This window comes from Numida meleagris, chromosome 2, assembly GCF_002078875.1.
Source record: "Numida meleagris isolate 19003 breed g44 Domestic line chromosome 2, NumMel1.0, whole genome shotgun sequence".
Classification (NCBI taxonomy): Eukaryota; Metazoa; Chordata; class Aves; order Galliformes; family Numididae; genus Numida; species Numida meleagris.
The window spans coordinates 124,955,268-124,978,373 of NC_034410.1; the positions used below are offsets into that span (position 1 = coordinate 124,955,268).

At 41.6% G+C, this 23,106-nt stretch overlaps 1 protein-coding gene across 2 annotated transcripts; it reads left to right on the forward strand.

Moving 5' to 3' along the window:
• On the forward strand, positions 185–23,048 carry INTS8 (integrator complex subunit 8). Of its 2 annotated transcripts, none has more exons than XM_021387004.1 (27): positions 185–347; positions 1,326–1,500; positions 2,789–2,929; positions 3,277–3,348; positions 4,487–4,538; positions 5,519–5,701; positions 6,221–6,328; positions 7,073–7,228; positions 7,692–7,792; positions 8,780–8,921; positions 10,103–10,173; positions 10,308–10,483; positions 12,540–12,673; positions 13,238–13,348; positions 14,002–14,203; positions 14,643–14,764; positions 15,836–16,020; positions 17,551–17,584; positions 18,307–18,363; positions 18,444–18,505; positions 18,981–19,099; positions 20,696–20,799; positions 21,333–21,383; positions 22,162–22,235; positions 22,322–22,386; positions 22,488–22,531; positions 22,755–23,048. In XM_021387004.1, the coding sequence occupies exons 1-27, from the start codon at positions 218–220 to the stop codon at positions 22,869–22,871; spliced, it is 2,988 nt and encodes a 995-aa protein (XP_021242679.1). In that variant the 5' UTR covers positions 185–217; the 3' UTR covers positions 22,872–23,048. The 2 variants fall into 2 exon arrangements, with proteins under 2 accessions (XP_021242679.1, XP_021242680.1); XM_021387005.1 differs by lacking the exon at positions 22,755–23,048 and adding an exon at positions 22,606–22,744.

Here is a 23,106-nt window from a genome sequence, read left to right on the forward strand (position 1 = left end):
AGGCACCAGGGTTACATACAGCCCGCCCCCGCCCAGAGCCGCCATCTTCCCTCCCCCTGCAGCAGGCGGGGCCTGTGCGCAGCACCGCCCCTGGGCAGCGGGCAGCGCGGGGCGGAGCCGGGCGGCCATCTTGTTGGCGGGACCGCCTCCTTCGCGGGTGGCCGCGGCTCGAGCGTCCTCGGTTCTTCCTGTGGGTGCCCGCGGGGCCGGGACAGCGATGAGTGCCGAAGCGGCGGACCGGGAGGCCGCTACCTCCAGCCGGCCCTGCACTCCGCCGCAGACGTCCTGGTTCGAGTTCCTGCTGGAGGAGGAGCTGCTGGAGCAGCACCTGCGCAAGCCCTCTCCCGGTGCGTGCGGCGCGGCCTGGCCTCGCACTGTCGGCTCCTCGCGGGCCTCCGTCTTCTTCGGCCGCTGCGGCCCGGCCCGCCGCGCCGCCTCCGGCCTCTCCCCGCCCCCTGACGGCGGCTCGGGGCGCTGAGGAGCTCCGAGCCCAGTGGTGCCGCGACTGGAACGGCGCGGGGCCTGCGGGACGGAGTGCGGTGGGAACGCGCTTCTTTTACAACAGTTCTCCCATTTAATCGTCTCCTGAATTCTGCGTTTCCTGGGTTTTGCCAGCAGGCTGAGGACTCAGGGGCGCCTGTGACAGCGTTGCTTTTACAGAAAGTAGATTGAAGCACAGTCAGGCGAGATCTCTTGTGCTCACACCTTTTACCGTCCTTTTCCAGTTAAAAATATTGATTATCGATGGTCTTAAGTTCTTCAGAAGAGCCCTGAGGTACTGGTGTCACTTATTGTATGGGAGAGTGTCTGTGGTTTTCATATATCCCAAAAATTAGACAAATGGTGATTTCTAAGTGTATTCAGAAATGCCAGAAGTTCCCCAGACCTTCTTGTAATTCTCTGTTTTGAAAAGTGGGTATGTATTTTTTCAGCATCTAGCTTCTAATTTAGATGCACAGTGCCTATTTTCTGTAGGTGCTCGTACTAAAATTTAGTTGATGCAAAACGTGGGAAATAAATGAAGGAAGAGTGGTCAAGTAAACTTGAAGGCTAAATGAAAATGCCAATCTGATTCAAAATAAACAAATACCATTTGGAATTAGAATCTGCCAGGTGGTGATGTCTGTATAAACGATAAGAAGATTAGATCGTTTTCCTGTGTAACCTGCTGTATGGAACCTGCTGTAGCAGGGGGTTGGACTTGATGATCTCCAGAGGTCTCTTCCAGCCCCTACGATTGATTCTGTCTGTGATGATCTTTGCTGCAACAAGAAATGGATTTCTGGGCTTAGCTGCCCTCTGACAAGTGGCTGTGTTCTCTGCAGATCCTCCCCCTGTGCAGCTGATTGTCCAGTTCCTGGAACAAGCTTCCAAACCGTCAGTGAATGAACAGAACCAGGTCCAGCCTCCTCCTGATAACAAAAGAAACCGCATTCTAAAACTTCTTGCTCTTAAAGTTGCTGCTCATCTGAAGTGGGATTTGGATGTATTGGAGAAGAGGTACGGTGTGTATGTCTGCATACTAGAACTACTGAATGTAGAATCACAGAGTCACTTAGGTTGAAAAAGACCTTCAGTACCAACAAGTGCAACCACTGTACTGTACAGAAGAATGCATCTGGTGTACAGTAGGCTTTACATATACTTCAGCTGTATATGAATTTGTACAAAGGGGCTTTTCTAAGGCTGCTTCCCTTCTTGCAGGAGGAACTTGCGCTGGCATTTATTCATGGTATGCTTTCTGTCAGTTAGTACCTTTTTAAAGTACAGGCATAATCCTGATTCTAAACCAAGCCCTACTGTATGACAATAGTGAGGTGGTTCTGGGATTCAGTGGAACTGCTTTGTCCATCCGTAGTGTTTTGGTTTGATGGGTGTTTGTTGGTGGTGGTGTTTGTTTGTTTGGTTTGAGAGGTAATCCAAATTCACTTCAGTCACTAATTGAGCATTTCTCTACATAGTAGCATGAGTTCATCTTCTGTGAGCTCATGAACCTTCAGATTGTTTTTAACTGAGATCTACGTAGGGTTGGTTTGGGTTGCTGTTGTTTTTTTTAAAATCAACCCAGCTTGAGACCTTTCTTTTTTTCTACAATTTCTGCTGTTATGAGCAGCTGAATGATGTTCACCTCTTGAATGTCAAAATAATAGTGTTTCAGTTGTTTTAAATTACACCTCAGAAGCTGGGAGTGCTGGGTCCCAGTCTGCGTGCCTTCTGGTTTTACCAAAGAAGGTTCTGTTCCACCTGATGTTTGGCTTCACATACTGCAGCATGCAATGGAGCTACGGGGCAGTATTCCAGTTCTTAGTCTTACCTTTGCTGTTTGGTGATGGATGCTGCAGAAAGGGAGATGAGCCATGATAGCAGAGGTAGATGTCCTCTTTGTATGAGTAAAGTTCCCCTTGACGTGGACATTGTTTACCTTCTGGATGTATGATCTAGGATTGCTTTGAGGCTTCCTCGCTAGCTGGGATCTGCTGCAATAGATGACTGAATTTTTGGGATGTGTCTGGAACAGACTGATGCAGCATGCATAGAAGTAGTTCAACTTTGTTGGGACAGCTTTCCAATTGTGCTTAATTTAGGCTAATAATGTTGGTAACCGCTTTGCATCCCTGATCTAGGATGCCATCAGATGCAGAGCGCTTTGTTATGCTGAATAGACCCAGTGTCCATACTTTGTGGCTGTTAAGTAATAATACAGTACTGAGTACCAGTGTGTATGTCATGTAAGCATTCCAGAAGTTGGTTGACTATACCAAGTACCTTATTCTCTTAACTTTTGTAGCTTATCTGTTCCTGTATTGAACATGCTCCTGAATGAGCTTCTGTGTATCAGCAAAGTTCCCCCAGGGACTAAACATGTGGATGTTGACCTCTCCAGCCTACCCCCAACCACTGCGATGGCCATACTACTCTACAACAGATGGTAAAGTACTTCTAAGGCAGTGGTCTTAAAACCACGATAGAACTATATGCTTGTATGTAGAATGAGAGAATCTCAAAGAAATATTAATGTTGTGGTCTCTGGATGGATTATAGTGAGGGGCTAAGTCAGAGAAGTGATTCTAAAGCTGTTCTTGTTGCCTGATGAAGTAGTCAAGGCAGTGGTTTGCACATTTATGAAAATAAAAAATGTTGCTGCCTGTAACTTTATGAACATTTCTAAAATGGTATGGGATGCATTCAGTGATAAAGTGATATTCTAAGGGGCATGTAATCTTACTATATTTCTGAGGCTAATGGCATTCTTCACTTAATTTTCTCCCTATGTAGGGCCATAAGGACCATTGTTAAAAGCAGTTTTCCTGTAAAGCAAGCGAAACCTGGTCCACCTCAACTAAATGTGTAAGTTATCATTCATTTGGACTTAATGTGTATTTTTTCATCAGAAATAGAACTTGGATTAAATCGTGCTAATGTGCAGTTGTTTAACATGGTTAATTGTAATGCGGAAAGCTTGTATTTGTTTCGAGTATATTCTTTTTTCCTGTCAGGCGTGCTTAATGTATCTGTATGTGTATGGTTCTGCTTCTTTAATATCTTATCTCTGACTTTGTAGAAGCGTGAAGAATCATAGGAGAAAGGGAGATGGCAGTCTCGATGGGACAGAAAGCTTATTCTCTAGTTCAAACAGTCAATATTTCTTACATCCTGTTTTAACTTGCACTGGCTTGCTTAATACAGTTTTGTTATAACAATTTACCACACTGTATGTCTGATAACCTGATAAATAGTGAAATGATTTTGTTGGTTTCATTGGGCAGTACTAACTTAAAATCGATACACGGTTTACATCCTAGAAGTTGTACGGCTTCAGTTACAGCCTGTCCTTGGAACTGACTTCTACATCCTTCATTTCCCAGATAAAGTTGGGAGCATCTCAGTGGTGCTTTTCAAGTGTTTTTTGTTGTTCTGTTTTTTTTTTTTATACTCCAGCGTTAGATGAATGATACTGTTACTGGTATGAGAGAATCTGTTAAGCATGTTGATTGAAAATACTGCTAGTAATTATTCTAGAAATCCTTAAGTGTCCTGTCTGTATCCAAATCTGGTTGTGACTCAGAAGATTCAGTACGGGGAAATGGTTTTAAAGTATTTTTTATTTTTACGTAATCGCCTGAATTCTACTTCTGCCCCCAACATACACCTGTGAAGATTTTGCTACCAAAGCTTCAAGGGACTTGAGGACGTGCAAGGTGATTGCTTTTGCTGACATTAACAGTCTGATTAAAAAAAAAGGGCAATGAAAACTTTAAAACTGCCATTTCATTAAATCATATTCTCATCTAAAACCTTTCACTATATAGTTCTTTATTTCAGATAAAGATAGCTAAGAGCATTCAGTGGTCCAGCATAGTGATGTTAAAAAGGCAGTTAAGAAAAACTTGTGTAGGAATTAAGTGTTGTGGCCTAGAGCATGAAGTAAAATAATGTGATGGTTTGTTTTATAATGCAAGTGTTGACCACATCTCTCTTTTTCCAGGATGAACCAGATGCAGCAAGAAAAGGAACTAACTGAAAACATTTTGAAAGTGGTGAGATTTTTTTCTCTTATCTTCGCTTGAAAACACATGTGATATTGTATCACAATTGTCTTCTCTCTGTTCATATTCACAGTTTTGTTGGATTCAGTACACTTAGGTGATGTTAACTACTTCTAGCATTTCCTACCGTTCCTTTGTGTTTCTTTTGGATGGTGTTTCTATATTGGGTATTGTGTGGAATTTGTTTTGTGAGGTTTAGCTGTTCTTTCTTCAGCCTATACTTGGAGCTGTATAAATCAAGCAAGCATCTACAAAATCAGTGTATAATTAATAATTAAGACCATACCATACTTGAGCTATAAAAGTGCATGGCAGCAAGACAGAACACAATTTTTTTAAAGAGGATTTAATTGGGATGTTTTCTGTGTGATGTTGTCACCAGTAAGCTAGAAGTACCTAAGGTGTTCCACTTGGAGAGAAGCAAGAAGGGGGAAGAATAAAGCCTCGACTTCCATAAGCAGCTTAGCACCTTTTACTGCTCTTATACTTCTTAGAATCACTTACAGACTTTGCATTTATTCTTTTCTCTACACTTCAAAAAGAAATCACCAGAATTTTTTTTTCTTTTCAAATAAGTGAATGTAAATGAAGTTTTACCAGTTTGTCATAAAAGTTGGAAAAATCTGGCTGTTCAAAGAGAAGCTGCTTTGATTTCGGCTGTGAAATAATAGCTGAGAATTTCCAATCCAACTGTTAGATAACACCATACTCCAGAAGTGGACAAAGAGACACAAGTGAAAACAAGTGAGAAGTATTGTTTCTACTGGAAACATGCCCCTGATCCTGTTTTTCTAAGCACCTGAAATGGCAGTGACAAATCAGTTTATTGTACGAGAAATACAGGTGCACTGAGACAAGTGTACTAAATAAATTCTTGGTTATCTTATTTTGCTGTTATAGTGTTAATTTAAACCCAAAGCTAAACTCAAAACTAAGCCATTTTTTTTCTTAATGCATTTGAATTATCGCAGTTGAAAGAGCAGGCTGCTGATTCCATCCTGGTGCTAGAAGGAGCACTTAAATTGAATAAGGATCTCTATGTGCACACTATAAGAACTCTGGATTTGTTAGCCATGGAGCCTGGCATGGTGAATGGAGAAACGGAGAGTTCCACGGCTGGGCTGAAAATCAGTGCAGAGGAGATACAGTGCCAGGTACAGTACATTCTAGACTGAAGCTTTCAGTTTATTTCTGTTTCTTTAGACAAATTGTCATGTAATAATTGGAGGTAAGCTACAGTGTTTTTTCTATTGATGTTTTCTTTGTTCTATCTGTAAAGCGGTAAAATACCATAGACGTTTTTGTGCTGATTTATGCTTCTTTCAATATTGCAAATATTGTCACTCTTTTTTTTTTTTTTTTTTTTTTTTTCCTCCATACTCTCACTTTTTCCCTCTCTGGTGTGAAACACTGTCTGACAAGGACTGCTTGTTGCATTGTTCTTTCTGTTATGTGGAAATCATTCTCTAATTTTGTAATGCCTATGCAGAGTTACCCGTACTGAGATGGCAAGTAGAGAGGAAGCAACTGAAGCATGTGGGGAAAGATGGACAGTGTATATGCAAAATAAAACTGGGAGTAGTTTGAAGAATGAATAGGGAAAAATAGGGCTAAAGTACTTGATGTTACATAAATTTCTGAGATAATGCCTTTTATATCAATGCTGTTTACAGGTTTGCTATGACTTGGGCGCGATCTACTTTCAACAAGGAGCTACAAATGCAGCTCTTCATGAAAATGCTAAAGAGAAGTTTTTCAAAACCAAGGAGTTGATTGCAAAGGTAATGAGTGTTTTATTACTGCGTGTTCAACTCTTCTAAAGGAGGAAAAGAAGTAAATTGTTGCTTCTTTCTTTGGGAATGTAGTAACAGTTATAAGTGTTTATTAAACTTCATGGGATTTTGACAGCAATTTTTGTTTTTGGGGGGGGGGGGGATTTACATCGTGCTCTGTTGAAAATTGTATTGATTAGGTAAGATGTGTTACTGTTTTCTTCTTTTTTGTGTTGACTATTCCCTTATGTAAATAGTATTGATGCAAGAAGTGCAAGAGTAATGTCTTGAGTATTAACTGGTATTAACTGGACTGACCAGTACGTTTTGTGTCAGTAGCAGTATTCTAGCAGTGATAGTGTGTTTTTGAGGAAGAAAACCCTACAGCACTTCTGTTCTTCTTTATCTAACTTGCAATTGGAAATCAGGTTTCGATTTTCTCTCCTCTTTTTTTATGAAAGGGAACTTTTTCATTTACAGCTAAGGTATGCTTCCTTTTACATTTTGTTTCATATCTGTATTTCCAAAACTGCAAAACTCAAAGTTTTATTGTAATAGACAAAACGCTGTCTAAGCTGTAAAGAGCACATACAAGAACATAAAAATATAAGTGTGCATATGCACACGTTCTTTACTATTTTTTCAGTTGTTTGTTACTAGGGGAAGCTGTGATTTTCCATTTGTGTTTCAGAATTAAGCTCATGTTTCTTAATCTTTTTGATCACTAAGATTTAATTGACTGCTGCTTTTCAGATTGGTTCATCATCACTTCATTGTACCATAGATGAAAAACGGTTAGCTGGATATTGTCAGGCTTGTGGAGTTCTTACCTCGTCTGACGATGATGCATCTCAACAGGCAACTCCATATAATCAAATCCTTAACTGCATGAAATCTGGCAACTATCAGGTACTGTGGTTAATTAATGCCCACTTACAGTGGAGAGTTATTTCTGTCATTGTGTTGGTGATTCCATCTGATCTGATCTAAGTGTTTTGTTCAACCATTACATTATATTTCTATATAAGTGTATTCTATAGCAGTATGTTTATCTGATAAGTATGAGATTAAAAAATTTTGGATTCCAGACAGTGTAAATAATTTCTACTAGCTTATAAATGGCTTTTTCAGGTTAACTGTGATTCATTGGATTTCAGGGTATATTGCTCCTGAGATATATATGTTTTTATCTCTGATTCTCTGATGAGAGAACTTTTTTGTTGTTTGTTCTCTTTCTAGTTGATTGTAGTGATTTTTAATGTCATATGAGTGCAGGCTGCTTCGGTTACTTTGAACATTTTGACAGAGAGAAAATTATTTTATCCATATTTGAACTATCCATTGAATGATACCAGTTGTGTCTGTGTTGCAGGACTTGGTGAAGATATTCCTTGAAGATAACTTAGCCCTCAGTTTACCCGTTCAGTTCAGACAGTCGGTGCTAAGGGAACTGTTCCAAAAAGCTCAGCAAGGGTGAGATACTATTCAGTGATCTATGCAGTGTTTATGAAAAGATGTATACGCACACATACGTTTTTAAACTTATAACTAAATACCTCTTTAAATGTCTTCTAAAACTTGAAATCAAAGCTGATAAGGCAATCGTACTGAGCAGTGATGTTGCAGGAGACGTGTGCTTTATTGGGAGCACTGGCCCTATAGTTTCCCTGTGATTAGGTGCCTTGTGCACTGCCATAGCAGCCCAGTTCTGGAGGATCAGTATGGGACTTTAAGCAGAGAGAGAGAATCGGGCACGTTATGATGGCAGCTTGTGGATGGCTCCTGAGAATGTGGCCATATCTGAAATTCAACCTTCTGTGGAGTTTAGGTGCTTGAATCAGGGCTCTGTGGAAAACATCTTCATTTAACGAAGATAATTCCTCTCTGAGGAGAGGATGCCTGCGGGCATTTCTGTTACAGAGGGTAAGGCTGTATTTCACAAACACACATGGGAAGAAAAAGATATAAATTATGACAGTTTCAGTTTTCAGGATCACAAGGTCTAGAAAAGGATCTTAGAGGCTGTTCTTATCAATGTACTCATGTACATGAGGCACACAGCCTAAGAGAAGGGTTCTGTAGATTGTTTACTTGGGGTTTGTCTGATGATTGTGCATTCTGAGATGCATGAATATGCCGACAGTTGTTTTGGCTGTCAGTGATGTGTAGGGTGTGCTTACTGAGCGGCGACGCGCCTGTGTGTCAGTCACACTGCTCTAGTTCAGGTCCCAGTGGTACTGGGAATGAAGCTCTCGTGAAGAAGAGCAGTAGTCCAGCAGGTAGTTCTCTGTCAGAAAAGTGAAGTCTTGGGTAGAACATCTAGATTGAGTCATTTTTTACAGAGGTGTGGACAAAGGCATGTGCTGCAGACGTGTCTTGGGATCTGACATGTGGAGCTTTGCTTTGATACCGACTGCGTTTGTCAGAGAAGTTGTGATCTTGAGTTTTGTATTTGTGCAGGAATGATGCTCTGGATGAAGTTTGTTTCAAAATCTGCGTATGCAACACCGTCTGTGATGTATTGCAGGGTCAAATAATTGATATTCAGTTCTGTCAGCTGTTCCTCAAACCCAACAAAGAGAAAATAGACTTCCTTCTGGAGGTAAGGAATTATCATCTGAAACTAGAAGGGGAGATGGTATTTAATGCAGTATGTCTTTCCCTCGTTAACTGTATTGCTATTTCAAGTAACACTTGTTTCTGAAGCAGAGAAGAGTACACTGTAAGGTAAATTCTCAAACTTTATTCAGCTTCAGTACAGCTAGCACAAATACACTCTATCATTCTTCCATCTCTGTCAATAGTTCATCAGCTGGGCTGAAGCTGTGTTGATTTATTGCTTCAGCTTGGATTGGAAATTGCTGTGTTTCCTGCCTTCATTAAAATGCATAGCAATATTATGGAATGTTCGTTTTGAGGAACAAAGAAATGAAGTCTCAGAGAGAGAGATACTGGAACAAAGTATCTGTTGAAGATGACCACTCTTGCAAGCTGTCATGAAACAGCTCAGTTGCTGTGCATGCAGGACTTAAGCTGTTGTCCTCAGTGAAGCTTTTTAAGAAACTGTTGGTACTTAGGCTGACCTTACTCTTTTTGTTGTTTTGCTATTATTCATATCCTCTGTTGCTTAATTTGAGTCTTTTGCTTGTCAGCTGCATCTGTTCTCTTCAAGTACATTTCCAAAATTGACTGATGTATTCTGTACTTCAGAGCCAGCAAAAGGTTTTCCAGCTGTTTAAATTCGAAGTTGAGTTGAACCTATTGCTCCAAAAAAAAAAAATAGATTTCTTGCAAGCTTTCAATTATTCAACTGTTCAGTTCTCTTGAAACTCCTACATTTAAAAAAAAAAAAAAAAGTTCATCCTAGCGGATCTTACAGTTTTGCACTTTGAAATATTAGTTCATTTTGAAACTCCTGCAGAAGGTCTTTGTCATGTGCTTAATGATATTTTTGACTGACTCACACTGTGGCATATATACAGTGTGTGGCATACATTCAGTGTTGGCATACCTAAATATCAGGAGTTGGCAAAAAGAATGTGAATTGTGTCAAGGAAGGTCACAGTTGTCTGGAACAGCTTCTTGCCTCCAAGTTGAAAGAGATTCTGATTGACCTGTGATAGCTACAGTGTTTATCAGGTAACTTTGTTGCCTCCTTTGAGAGAGGGAGAGGCTAACTGGTACTGGTTGGGAGTTAGAAGACTGGAGAGCAACACTGTCTCTAGTAAAATATTTTAAGTTTTCTAAACCATGGCTTAATTATTTTCTGCTTACTTTTCCCAGGTTTGTTCAAGATCAATAAACTTGGAAACTGCATCTGAATCTCTGAAGAGAAAAATGGCAGCATTTCTCAAGTACGTACTGGTACTAAGACATCGTGAACTTGCGTCTTATAAGCAACGTAATGCAACGTAATAAGTACTTTTGAGAACTTACAACTTGACTGACAAACAGCTTATTCCTGCTGATTATTAACTTTTTAATTTAGAAACTTGTGCTTGGGTTTGGAAGATCTTCAGCTTGTCTTCATGATTTCGTCTCACGAGCTGTTCATAAAGCTTCTGAAAGATGATGAACGGAAATTGCTTGTTGATCAAATGCGGAAGAGATCTCTTCGAATCAACCTGTCCACAAAACCTGTGACTTCATTTTATGATATCCCAGGTAATTTTCAACGTTTCTGTTCGTTCACTTACATGGATGCAGCTGCCTGTGGTTACTATGCCTAGGCCTGTTCTCAGAACAAGTTCAGAGAGAATGGTTTGTAGAGTTGAATACTTCCCACCTTCACTCAGTGAATGCCCTGCCTGTTCAGGATGGTTGTTCTTTGCTTGTACTTTGTATCTCAGCTGTGTGTGTGCTAGCTGACAAGTGAAAGAGAGGTATGGCAGTCGGTTTAAACTGAATCTGACTGGCAGCTGTTCACAGTAAGGGTATTTCTCCTGCCTTTGGACTTACACTAGCACTAATGCTAGTGTGACTGATGAGGTGGACCAGGAATACCATCTGGATGAAGTTTTTATCCGATCAAAGTGTAACCTGGATATTTCTCAGCAAGCTCATTTCCCAAATGCAGCTGACTGGCTGTGCAGCAGCACGACTCAAAGTGAGTGTAAGAGAAACGCCTACAAGCTGCTGACTGGACCTGGGAAGGGCAAACTTTTTCTGCTCTAATGCAGTCATGCATCAACTTTAACCAGTTGTGAAAATACATTTTTTCACTAAGGCAATACAGAAACACTTTCTGGTACAAATCTTGAACTTGATGCAGATCTTCAGTGTAATGCTTCGCTGCAGCAGGGATAACAACAACTCAGGGCTGCTGTTGTCAAAGAAGGGGATGTTGCAAACAGCCCCTTAGGTAAGGGGTGTTGAGGGGTTAGCGTGAACTGTAGGTAGAGTGACACAGGAGGATGTACGTGGTCTAAAACTGCATTAGCTCTACTTGCTATGGTTTATTTCCTCTGCTTTTCATCCATGGGTTATATGATTTGAAGCTATAATTTTATTCTACAGTTTTCATGTCAATCACAGATCTAACTGAAATAAATTTAGCAAGAGTTTAAACCAAGAACATTTGAAGACTGTTGATTTTATAGGATAAGATGAGAACGCAGACACCTCTACCCCGAGGAACAGGAAGGCAAATGTTAAGACAGAAAATGAATGAGTGATTCCTGTCTTGGCTACGTGATGAAATATCTCCTTTCTTGGCTAAGATATCAAATATCTCACATATCAGATGTGAAGGAGGAATGTTTTCTCCATTGTGTTGCCCCTCATTTCTGGAATATCAGCTTCAGAGCTATAATCAGGCTTGGAGAGCTGGGCAGAGAGGAACCTTACGAGGTTCAGCAAGGGCAAGTGCAGAGTCCTGTGGCTGGAGAGGAATAACCACGTGCATCAGCACAGGTTAGAGGTTGACCTGCTGGAAAGAAGCTCTGTAGAGAAGGACCTGGGTGTCCTGGTGGACAACAGATTGACCATGACCAGCAGTGTGCCCTTGTGACCGACAGGGCCAGTGGTATCCTGGGGTACACTGAAAAGAGCTTGGCCAGCAGGTGGAGGGAGGTTCTACTGTGCCCTGGTGAGGCCACATCTGGAGTACTGTGACCAGTTCTGGGCTCCTCAGTTCAAGAAAGACATCAAACTACTAGAGAGAGTCCAGCAGAGGGCCACAAAGATGACGAGGGGCCTGGGGTATCTCCCTTATTAGGAAAGGCTGAGAGACCTGAGGCTGTTCAGCCTGGAGAAAAGACTGAGGGGGGATCTTATCAATGCTTATAAATATCTAGGGGTGGGTGTCAAGTGGATGGGACCAGGCTCTTTTTGGTGATGCCTAGCGACAGAACAAGGTGCAGTGGGCACAAACTGGAAAGTAGGAAGTTCCACACTAATATGCAGAAGAACTTCTTTCCAGGGAGGGTGACAGAGCACTGGAACAGGCTGCCCAGAGAGGTTATGTATCTCTTCCTTTGGAGATATCGAGGTCTGTCTGGATGCTTTCCTGTGTAACCTACTCTACGTTAGCAGGGGGTGTTGGACTAGATGATCTCCAGAGGTCCCTTCCAACCCCTACGATTCTGTGGTTCTATAAAGGCATCTGTGTATCCACTGTTCTTAGTGTGTTGTTTAAAATGTCATATGCTGAAGTATTGTAAGAATCTACATTATGAAAGAAAGCCGTGGAAACCTCATTGCTTTTTTTTTTTTTTCCTAGCTTCAGCAAGTGTCAATATTGGCCAGCTTGAACATCAGCTCATATTGTCAGTAGACCCTCGGAGGATTCGTCAGATCTTAATTGAATTGCACGGTATGACTTCTGAACGCCAGTTCTGGACAATTTCAAACAAGGTGATTTATTCTACCTGGTCATATGATAGAACTGATTACTGTGAACAGTAGACATTTTGCCATAGATCCTCAATGTATTTTATTTTCGTTTTCCTCTCTCAGCATAATAGTGGTAAAAATAACGATGCATATCTAAACTGGCATTCTGTAATAAAAAACACTGCAACAAAATGCCTAACTTTCATGTTAAGTTAGTACTGGTTGTATTGCAAACCTGTTTCTTGTAGCTTTTGTTTTCAGAGCTCTGACCAGTTAGCAAGAGAGAAGAGGGGTAGATTTCTTTCTTTTGGTTAAGTAAGAAATTTTTTTGCTGTTTTGTTTTGTTTTCTTCCCAAATGACTGCATACTCAGCATATGAACAAAGTAGAATAGGGAGCTCTTTTTAGGGTGCTTCTGTGTGCCTGAACCATACATTACTGCCAATTAAATGCAAACATTTCTGAAAGATTTGGCACTTAGAAATTCATCGCTCTCAACATTTTGAGCTTTATTTGTAGTATTTAAGCAAACATATTAATTCTAAAACCTGTTTCTGTGCAAATGTCTTGCATGTTTCTCTCACAGTGGGAAGTACCCAATGTTTATGGCAATGTTATTCTAGGAATCAAAGATAATCTGACTAGGGATTTGGTCTACATCCTTATGGCGAAGGGATTACACTGCTGTGCAATTAAGGTGAGTAAGCCATCCCAACTTGCTGGTGAGTTGAACAATTGAAGTTTAACAACAATGACAACGTAGAACGCCCTTTCTGAGAAAAAGGCCTGAAGAATCAGGAGGTGATAGAGATCTAGTAACAAGCTCTGTGTGTGATAGAATAGTTAAATATTTCTCTCAGGTTTCCAGAGCAAGGATAGTGGCTTTCCAGTGAGTTGGGCCTGGAGATAATTTCGTTCATGCATTTTGACCGTGATGTTCTAAATGATGTATCTAAACCCAGCAGTGATTTGACACATGGATATGAAGTGCTGTTTTTTGGCCCTCTTACATAAAGGATTTATTGGAATGCTGTTTTATTTGCCTTGTGATTGACTGTGCTGTAGTTTGCTGAACTACAAGGAAAAACCGAGGTGTCTGCGTGATACGCTTGTAGACAACTTCTATGATGTTTTAGCTTGAGCTTCTTGTTTTGTTTGAAAAGTCTGAAACTGTGGCAACTGTTAAGCTTAATAGCAAGTCCAAAGAACTCAATAATGCAGATGATAATTGTGAGTTTCCTACGTAATGCTGACAATGAATGTGAAGGCTGCTTCAGCCAGGATTTCAACTCTGTTGTCTTTCCTTGTGAATCGGTTCAGAGCCATTAATGTGTAACCTCTTTCCTGCAGGATTTTGTCCATGCCAAGCAGCTTTTTGCTGCTTGCTTAGAGCTTGTGACAGAATTTTCTCCAAAACTCCGTCAAGTCATGCTGAATGAAATGCTGCTTTTGGACATTTATACACATGAAGCCGGAGCTGGTGCTACTGGGGAACGTCCTCCTTCTGATCTTATAAGCAGAGTCCGAGGGTATTTGGAAATGAGGGTACCTGGTAAGTACGTTGCTCTTTCTCCTGAGATGCAGCAAAGCACCAAGCTTTATTTAAAAAAAAAAAAAAAAAGGAAGGAGCAATAGCTTTGTATTTTAGATATATCATTTCTGTATATAACTGGAAAAACAGTAGTGAAGTTTGGCATGTTCTTTTTCGATAGTCTTTAGAAGTTGGAAATAAGAACAGCAACATCATGATGCCTGCATGTTGCTAAACATGGACAATTCCTATTTAGTGCCACTCAAAGGGTTTGAACAGGGTAAAAATCTGCACTTTCGTTGTTAAAGCAGTCCACGTTGTTTCACACTGTGGGAGTAGTGTAGTACTGCTGTGTTTGGAGGAAGCACTTGATCCTTTTTTTTTTTTGGGCATTGCTTGGTTTCCTTTAACGCTGTTTTTAAAAATAAAATAAAATAAAAATGCCCACTTTTTTTTGCAGATATTCCTCTTCGACAAGTTATAGCTGAAGAATGTGTTGCCTTCTTGTTAAACTGGCGTGAAAATGAGTATTTGACCATGCAAGTTCCATTACCTCTGGTTCAGACTAATCCTTACGTAAAGGTAATGAGTGCTCAGTCCCAAAGTCTTGTCAGACTGTAACTGGCTTTTTCTTGTTGAGGTCTCTTGTACTTCTAAAAGCATTTACCTTTCTGTCACAAAGGTGTCTTGTTGTTGTTTTTTTTTTTATTGCTACAACAAGCGAAATGTACTAGAAAGTGAAATGTGCTAGAGGACCTAGCAAAGCTAAGCAGCAAACATGTTTGACAGCTGGTAAAAGACTTGCAGGCTGTGCTGCAAAACAGATGAAGCAAAGTGCCTCATAGCCCTTGTTACTGGCCAGCTGAGGTTGGTTCCCTAAGTGCCAGGCATATGTGGGAACAATCCCCAAGCTGAATGCTGAAACACCTTCCGTGAAGGCCTGGCCTCTCAGCTGGGATTCAGCCCAGGTTTATGGAGGAGATGTGACTGGTTTAGATATCATTGACTGACTGTTTCTGTTCCTGAAATGCTTATTTTCCAAATGCACTGATAGCTCTGCTTACAAACCTGAGTCCAGTGTTTAATTTCTGGGGACATTCAAGCACTGCCCTTTGTGAAACCTTGCTTTCAGAGTAGTTCTACAGGAACGTTCTCGTATCAGTCAGGCAATAAAGCTGAATGCAGGCTGTGTTATGTGACGTTCATTCCTGGCCAGCTTCAGTTAGCTGAGGTGCCTCCATGTTGACCTTTAGATTTCTCTGTGTAGCAGAGAGTGCCACTTTATTTTTCTTCTATTTCAGGTTATTTATTATATAGATATCAGAGGGATCTAGTCATTTTAGAGCTACACTTTGTTTCTTAGGTTTTGTGCAATGTATTGTTTGAATAAGAAGAACGTAAAGCTTGTTTTCAGGAGCTCTTTGTAATGAAGTACACCATAAAGAAACTGCTAAAGGGAAGAATGCTTTGTTGTTTTATTCCTGTTTTCCAGGTTACAGATCAGTGTCCTCTGCTGCAAAGTTTAGCTACATTGCTCTGTAGTTTGAAGCTTAAAATTGTTTTCTTGGCCATTTTAAATACCAATAATCTCTTTGCTCTAGTGAACATTCAGAGAAGCTCTACGTGTTGTATTTCTTCTCTTGCACTGCACAGCTGGGACAGTTGCTGGCTGCCACGTGCAAAGAACTCCCAGGTCCCAAGGAAAGCAGAAGGACAGCCAAAGATCTCTGGGAAGTCGTCGTACAGATCTGCAGTGTGTCCAACCAGCACAAACGGGGGAACGATGGCAGAGTGAGCTTGATAAAGCACAGAGAATCTACGCTAGGCATTATGTACAGGTATGTTTTCTCAGATTGCTTTTAAAGGTTGTTTGAATTGCGTATCTAACCCAGTGTTCCGAGTGAGAGGTGTCTGTGTTCCGCTGTCAGAGCGATGGCAGCAGCTGAAGAATGCTACTGAGTGAACAGTCTGCCCATGGGCAGTGTTAGGTATTAGGGGAGCATGGTAGCTTTCCTTTTCAGAGAGAGAAAAGGGGTGGATGGGATTCAAGGCAGCGTTTAGGTGCCAAAAGAGCATGTATGCCTGTGCTGTCACAGGTCTGCCAATGAAGTCAATGGCATCTAGAGAGCAGTTTTTCTGAGCACCTGGTGGTGTCTGCATTGATTAGAATTGCTTTACAGATTCTTTTATATCTATTCTAAACTCCTAGCTCATGGTGTCCACATCTGGCTTTAAGTTTCTAAAACTAAATGTTGCTCAGTCTTGAAGCAAAATCCTAGTTCAGCTGAGTCTGTGGGGAGTGGGAGAAAAAGATGCTGTTAGGTGGAGTAATTTCACTGTCAGTTACGTAACCTCTGCTAGCCTTCATGTTAACTGGTGTGACTGATTTAGGGCTCTGATTTGTCCAAACAGTTGATGTTTTGAGGCTCTTCTCACGTCCAAGACTGACTATGAGCTTCTTGTTATGGTAAACTGTGGAATGTATGGTTATGGTTAAATTAATACAAAATGATTTCGATGCCTTTTGGAGCTTGATTAAATGAATCATAGAATCATAGAGTGGTTTGAGTTGGAAAGCACTTTTAAGATCATCTGGTTCCAACCCCCTGCTATAGGCAGGGACACCTCCCTCTAGACCACGTTGCTCACAGCCCCACCCAACCTGGCCTTGAATGCTTCTAGGGAGAGGACATCCACAACCTCTTCCAATGTCTCATGACCCTCACAGTAATGAATTTCTTCCTAATATTTAGTCTAAATGTGCCCTCTTCCAGTTTAAAGCCATTTCCCCTTGTTCTGTTGCCATGTGCCCTTCTAAAAAGTCTCTCCCCAGCTTTCCTGTAGGCCCCCTTCATGTACTGGAAGGCTGCTGTAAGGTCTCCCCAGAGCCTTCTCTTCTCCAGGCTGAAAACCCCCAGTTCTCTCAGCCTGTCCTCTTAGGGGAGGTGCTCCAGCCCTCTGATCATCTTCATGGCCCTCCTCTGGACCCACTCCAACAGCTCCATGTCCTTCTTGTGTTGGGGGTCCCAGAACTGGATGCAGTACTCCAGGTGGGGTCTCGTGAGAGCAGAATAGAGGGGCAGAATCACCTCCCTTGACCTGCTGGTCACACTTCTCTTGATGCAACCCAGGATACAGTGGCAGATGTTTTATTTAACTTCTTTTTTTTTTAGTTATAAAAGTGAAATTTGCCAGTGACTGTGTTGAAAGTGATTTTCATTTATATACCCTGTATTTGTAAGCTTAGAGCTGAAGGGATGTTTTGGCAGATGAAGGATTTGCTTTACTGACTTGATTCCAGTGAATTAAGTTTGCCTGTGCTCTCAGTTGTGGATGGTGACTCACAGATACTTGTGTTCCTGATTTAGGAGTGAACTGCTGTCCTTCATCAAAAAGCTTCGGGTAAGTTACAGCGGACTTGAATGTGTTTGGAACCAGAACTTCCTTTTAGTGTAATGTTTCTCTGGAATTTAACAGGGAAAGTCCAGAAAAGCAAATGGCTGTGTTGGTGCTTGGTAGTGCTGAAGAGCTCAGTTTATTACCCATGCTTTACAGCAGTGTTAAGTAGCTTCATTAAAAACAGAGGCGAAACAAACGGGGGAAAAAACAATAGTCTGAATTCTGACAGTAGAGATCTGTTACCATGAGGAGTTTCTTTTTATTCCACGTGTCATGAAGGTGAATACTCCAGGACTTCTTAGGAAGGCATTCTTTTTGGAGGGAAGAAGAAGCTGCTGCTTATCATAACTGTGCAGCAGAAGTAAATGAAAGGGAAACTGTTTATAGTGTGTGTCTGTAAATGCATAGAAAAGTATAGAATACTGAGCTTACCTTTAAGGTTAGGCAGTAGTCATGGAAAAAATAATAATAACATACAAGATGTGCAAAGCCAAAGTAAAGGTTCTATCCGGGCAGTTATTCAGGAAGTCTGAAATAACTAAAGATTATGTAAAGAAATTTTCTCGCAGTATTCTTGTGCTGCAGGATTCTTAACAAAATACTGCCCCATTTCAGTAGAAAATCACAGCAATGTCAGAACACATTATGTAGCTTTAAAGCATAAAGAAAAAGGGGGATTTCCCTGATTTCATTGGAATAATCATTTTTTCTTTCTTTTCTTACAGGAACCATTGGTTTTAACTACAATATTGTCTCTGTTTGTCAAACTTCATAATGTTCGGGTCAGTATCTATCATAAAAGTCGCATTAGCATTTCTGGAAGCACCTTTTGTAACCTGCTTTTTTGTCCCTCTTTTCTTAGGAGGATATTGTGAATGATATTACAGCGGAGTACATTTCCATCTGGCCCTCCTCTATTCCCAAGTAAGATCATGAACTCCAAGTACAGTTTTAAAAATAGATTCAGGTAGTTGGTTTGGTTCCAGTTGCTGAAGTTATCAGTGCAGAAGTTATCAGTATTAGTGTGACTTCTGGCGTATAAGGGCATCACTGACCCCTGTTGTTTGCAGATAGATTAGTCTGATTGTGTGGAGGTTTCTGCTCCTAACTTGATGGTACTGATGGAGATGCAGGTACAAGAAAGAGGGTTATTTTTTAAGTTATGTACTTTACTGAGCTGTATGTAGCCATGTGAGCTCTATGATATTTTAGTACAAAATACCTGATATATTTTTTTAAAGGTGTTGGAAAAATTGCCAAAATATGAAGTGGCATATCGTATGTTTTGATTTGTCCTGGCCACACTGAACTGCATTTCTCCAGTTCAGAGGCTCCATGGAGCTACAACCTTGCACAATCATCTAAGAATTATTTTTGCTCTCTTCTTTTTTCCCTTTAGCCTTCAGTCAGTGGATTTTGAAGCCGTGGCTGTTACAGTAAAAGAGCTTGTCAACTATGCGCTGACAATCAACTCCAACAACCACTTCTGGTTAATTATCCAGGCAGATATTTATTTTGGTAAGCAACACCAGCAGCTGTTTCTTAGTGCGTGCATGGGGACACTATTTGTTTTGAAATTTGCCTGCCTTCATAACCCTCCTTGTATTTCCTTCTATGGAAAGAAGCTTACGTGATGTGACTTGAGGATCTCTGGGGGCGGTAGTGTAGGTGATGTTGCCTAGGAGGTTGTCTGAGTTGACAGCTTTCATTGTATCGTGTGGACTTGCTCCTAGGGTAAGGGAAACTTTACTGGAAGAGTTGTCCTTAATTTCACTTCTTTTAGTGGATGTAGTCGGTTCTTGAGTGGTGTGTTAGTGTTATATTAGTTTCTTACTAAGTGAATAAAAGTTCTGTGGGTAGCGTTTGCATTCAAATGTGGAGATCAGCTTTACTGAAGCAGAAGATGAGCAAAGAGGATCTGTATCTTAGACAGGAGGTATCTAGGGTTTGTAAACGAACCATGAGCTCCTGGTTTGGTACTGGTTGTGATGGGAAGCCCTTTCCTGTCTTTCTGTCCTCCATCTGCCACTTGCCCAGTGCTTATCCTGGGGGCTGGTAGCTGGGAGCGGCCAACAGAACCGGGACATGGAGCAGTTCAGATTCTAGGCATAGTGACATGCAGCCGGACTGCAGCAGCTACAGCTGCCTGGGGGAGACTTGCACAGCCTGGCTGGTAACTCACTGCCCCATCTGAAGTCAGTCTCTGGAAATTTCATCAGCCCCTCTCTCTCTCTACTTACTCTACGAAGTATGAACTTTCAGAAGCCAGCCTGACGAGTATGTGCTAAAGGAGGATAACGTTAAAACTGTCTCTAAAGGTAGCTGGGTATTTCTCATGCTTAAGTTACCTATAGATTCCGTTCTGGTGGAATTTAGCTTTGAAGCCGGATTGTTCTTTTGTGCCAATAAAGCAGGGGGAGGGGGTGCTTTGCTGCTGCCATCCATTTGCTGTGCCTGGGTCTTCTGCAGGAGGCAAGGTGCATGTTTCCAAACCTTGTTTGAACGAGAGGGTGGCTGCGTCATGCAGGAGCGCTTAGTGCAGCAAACATTGCAATAGTTGCAAAGGGAGACAGATTTACCCAGAAGGTGCTTGAGATCGGGCAAGGGGTTGTAGTTCTGTGGTCAGTGCTCCCCTCTTAGATATGGGAGAGTGATTCCGGGTTATAAAATGGCAGCGTTCGCTACTTGTACAAAGTGGAACAGCGTCCCAGAGAGAGGAGGTTTATGTGGGTTATCTCTGAAGCTGGCACCTGAGAGAGCAGGGGTACTTGTCTCAGCTGAACCTCCCTGCTGCCCATGTGCTGAGTTCCAAGAAGGAAACTCCTTTGCTCTGAAGCTGATGAGCTTAGGATCAAATGCCTGAGAAGTGAAAACTAATTCTCAGAGCTCAGGCCTTTGCCTGTGTTGGTAGTTTGCCTGATTGTATGCTTTTCTACAAATTCTACTACCTCCCGTGTCTGTGCTTTTTACACGACTGATATGCAAGTCATTTTCCAGATAGAATTCAGCTGAGATAACAGTATCTGAATAATTCTATAAACAATTGATCTGAGTCTTAGAAATCAACTACTGCATTTAATTTGAAGTCCTTCTTTTGCCCTTTTTCCACTGCAGCAACAAATCAGTATTCAGCAGCCCTTCACTATTACCTGCAGGCGGGAGCTGTGTGCTCCGATTTCTTCAATAAGATGGTACCGCCAGATGTGTTCACAGATCAGGTGAGTTCTGGCATTAGAATGGAATTTAAGTGTACAAATGGAGTGGGATGGATTCAGCATTCTCATTCTCTGGAGATAGAAATTTGCTGCATTTCAGTAGGCGACGGGAAATAACTGCTTGTCTGTATCCAGGGCGGGAGGTTATGCCCTGCTCTATTGCTTCTCCCTATATGCTTCTGTTTGTATGGGAAGTGAGCACTTCAGGCTCTTTTTCTTGTGATTTTTGACCCTTCACAGCCCAATCTTAAGTTACGCCCCGTGCCAAGCTGCAGTAGTGCAGAACTCCTGGCGGGGATTCCTGCTCGCTTTGCAGCAGCCCTGCACCCGTACCAGAAATGCAGCGCTCTGCTCTGTGAGCTCTGCCGAGCTCAGCTGCATGCTGGAGTGTGCCCAAACCCAAGGACAGGGGAAGGGGTTAGAAGAAGGTAGATGTTCAGCTGATCCCTTCGCTTTGAAAAAAAGAGAGATTTGTTGCTCTGTATGTTCCAATGCTAACAGTTTGAAAGCTTTTTTTTTTTTTAACCATTCTGTAGGTGATAAAAAGAATGATCAAGTGTTGTTCCTTACTCAACTGCCACACCCAGGTAAGAGCCCAAGGGTGGTACTAAGGAAATGGCATCTGTAAATGTTTTGAAGTCAGAAGCGAGGGGGAAACTTCCTAACAGTGAAATGTAATCTAGCTTCCCTTGCAAATGCAACCTGCAATAAAATCACTTCCTTGTTACCATTGCCAGCAGAATAGGTAAGGACCCAAGTTAACAAGTAAACAAATGATCATAGAACGATTAAGGTTGGAAAAGACCACTAAGATCATCTAGTGCAACCACTAACCACGGTCCCTCAGTGCCACATCTCCACATCTCTTGAACACCCCAGGGAACAGTGCCCCCCCCACCTCCCGGGGCAGCCTGTGCCAGTGCCTCACCACTCTCTGAGAAGAAATTGCTGCCTCTTTTTTTGTCTATTTAAATAAAGATGGCCTTGTTCCACCTGATAACCACATGTAGCAATTGTTGTTCATTCTTGAAGTAACAAGCTTATACATACCAGCTCCTGTATCAGACCCTAGTAAATACATTTAGAAACCTGGAAGCCTGGTCTGTCCCTTCAAATTTGACTGAAAAATTCTTTTTTAAACCATTTCCTCCCCCCCCCCCCCTCTTTTAGCTCTGACTGTTCCTGATACTTCAGAAGGAGCTATGTCCACTTCTGCAGCTCAGGGCCTTAGAAGCTGCTCAGTGGGGGAAGGAGCTCTTGCCTGGGTCTGGAAGCCAGCTGGGGTCACTGCATCTTGTGGCAGACTCCCATTAGCGGGAGCTAAGGCTGTGAAAGTCACCTGAGCCTGTCTTTGTATCTTTGTAGGTAGCTATTTTGTGCCAGTTCCTCAGAGAAGTCGACTATAAAACAGCATTCAAGGCACTGCAGGAACAAAACAGGTAACTATTACAGTAAAACTTAGAGGTTAGGAACACGTTGGCATACAAACATTACATATATAAGCATCCATAATATTTTCTTTCAGTCACGATGCCATGGATTCTTACTATGAATACATCTGGGATGTCACAATCTTGGAGTATTTGACGTGTATCCTTTCAGCAGAATGCTGCTAATGCTTAGGCTGGCTGTTCATGGCTGGAGAAAGTGAGCAGTTCCCTCTACCTGCGCTTTCCTTAACTTCCTGTTAGATCTCCACCACAAGAGAGGTGAGACAGACAAGAGGCAGATAGCGGTGAGTTAATGCCTTAAGCCTTCTTTCCTTCCTTTGACATAATTACCACTTCCAGCTGCAATTGTATTTCACAGTCTGGTGCAAGTGTGTAATTTCATGGTGTGAGGGCAGAGCTGCTGGAGAAGTATCCACCGATCCAGGTCTTCTTCAGCTAGCACTGAAACTGTAACAGAACAGCCGTATAGAATAACTGTTGCTACTGCTCTTTTTTGGTTTTTCTAAGATAAAAGCTATTGGCCAGACAGAGCTGAACGCCAGTAATCCCGAGGAAGTCCTACAGCTCGCTGCACAGAGGAGGAAAAAAAAGTTTCTTCAAGCAATGGCAAAGCTTTATTTCTAAGCTAATGCTCGAGGACTACCATAAAATACATGAAAATGGAGAGAAAAACTCTTTCAAGACTTTTTTTTTTTATTTTTTAAATTCATTTAAATTTTTATACAACATTTACAGTCTGGTATCTTTCTTATAGAAATAGATGAAATATTATAATAAAACACCATATCTTTACAAACTGTACAGAAGGCCTAAAACAATAACTTCAGGTACTTCCACCATGGACTGCTCGAAGAAGCCC

What these genes read in the sequence shown, in the direction of transcription:
- INTS8 (XM_021387004.1), top strand. Translation starts at nt 218, where the DNA reads ATGAGTGCCGAAGCGGCGGACCGGGAGGCCGCTACCTCCAGCCGGCCC. An exon ending in CTGAAAACATTTTGAAAGTG is followed by an intron (nt 4,539 to 5,518) that starts GTGAGATTTTTT and finishes GAATTATCGCAG; the next exon opens with TTGAAAGAGCAGGCTGCTGA. An exon ending in CCAGGCAGATATTTATTTTG is followed by an intron (nt 19,100 to 20,695) that starts GTAAGCAACACC and finishes TTTCCACTGCAG; the next exon opens with CAACAAATCAGTATTCAGCA.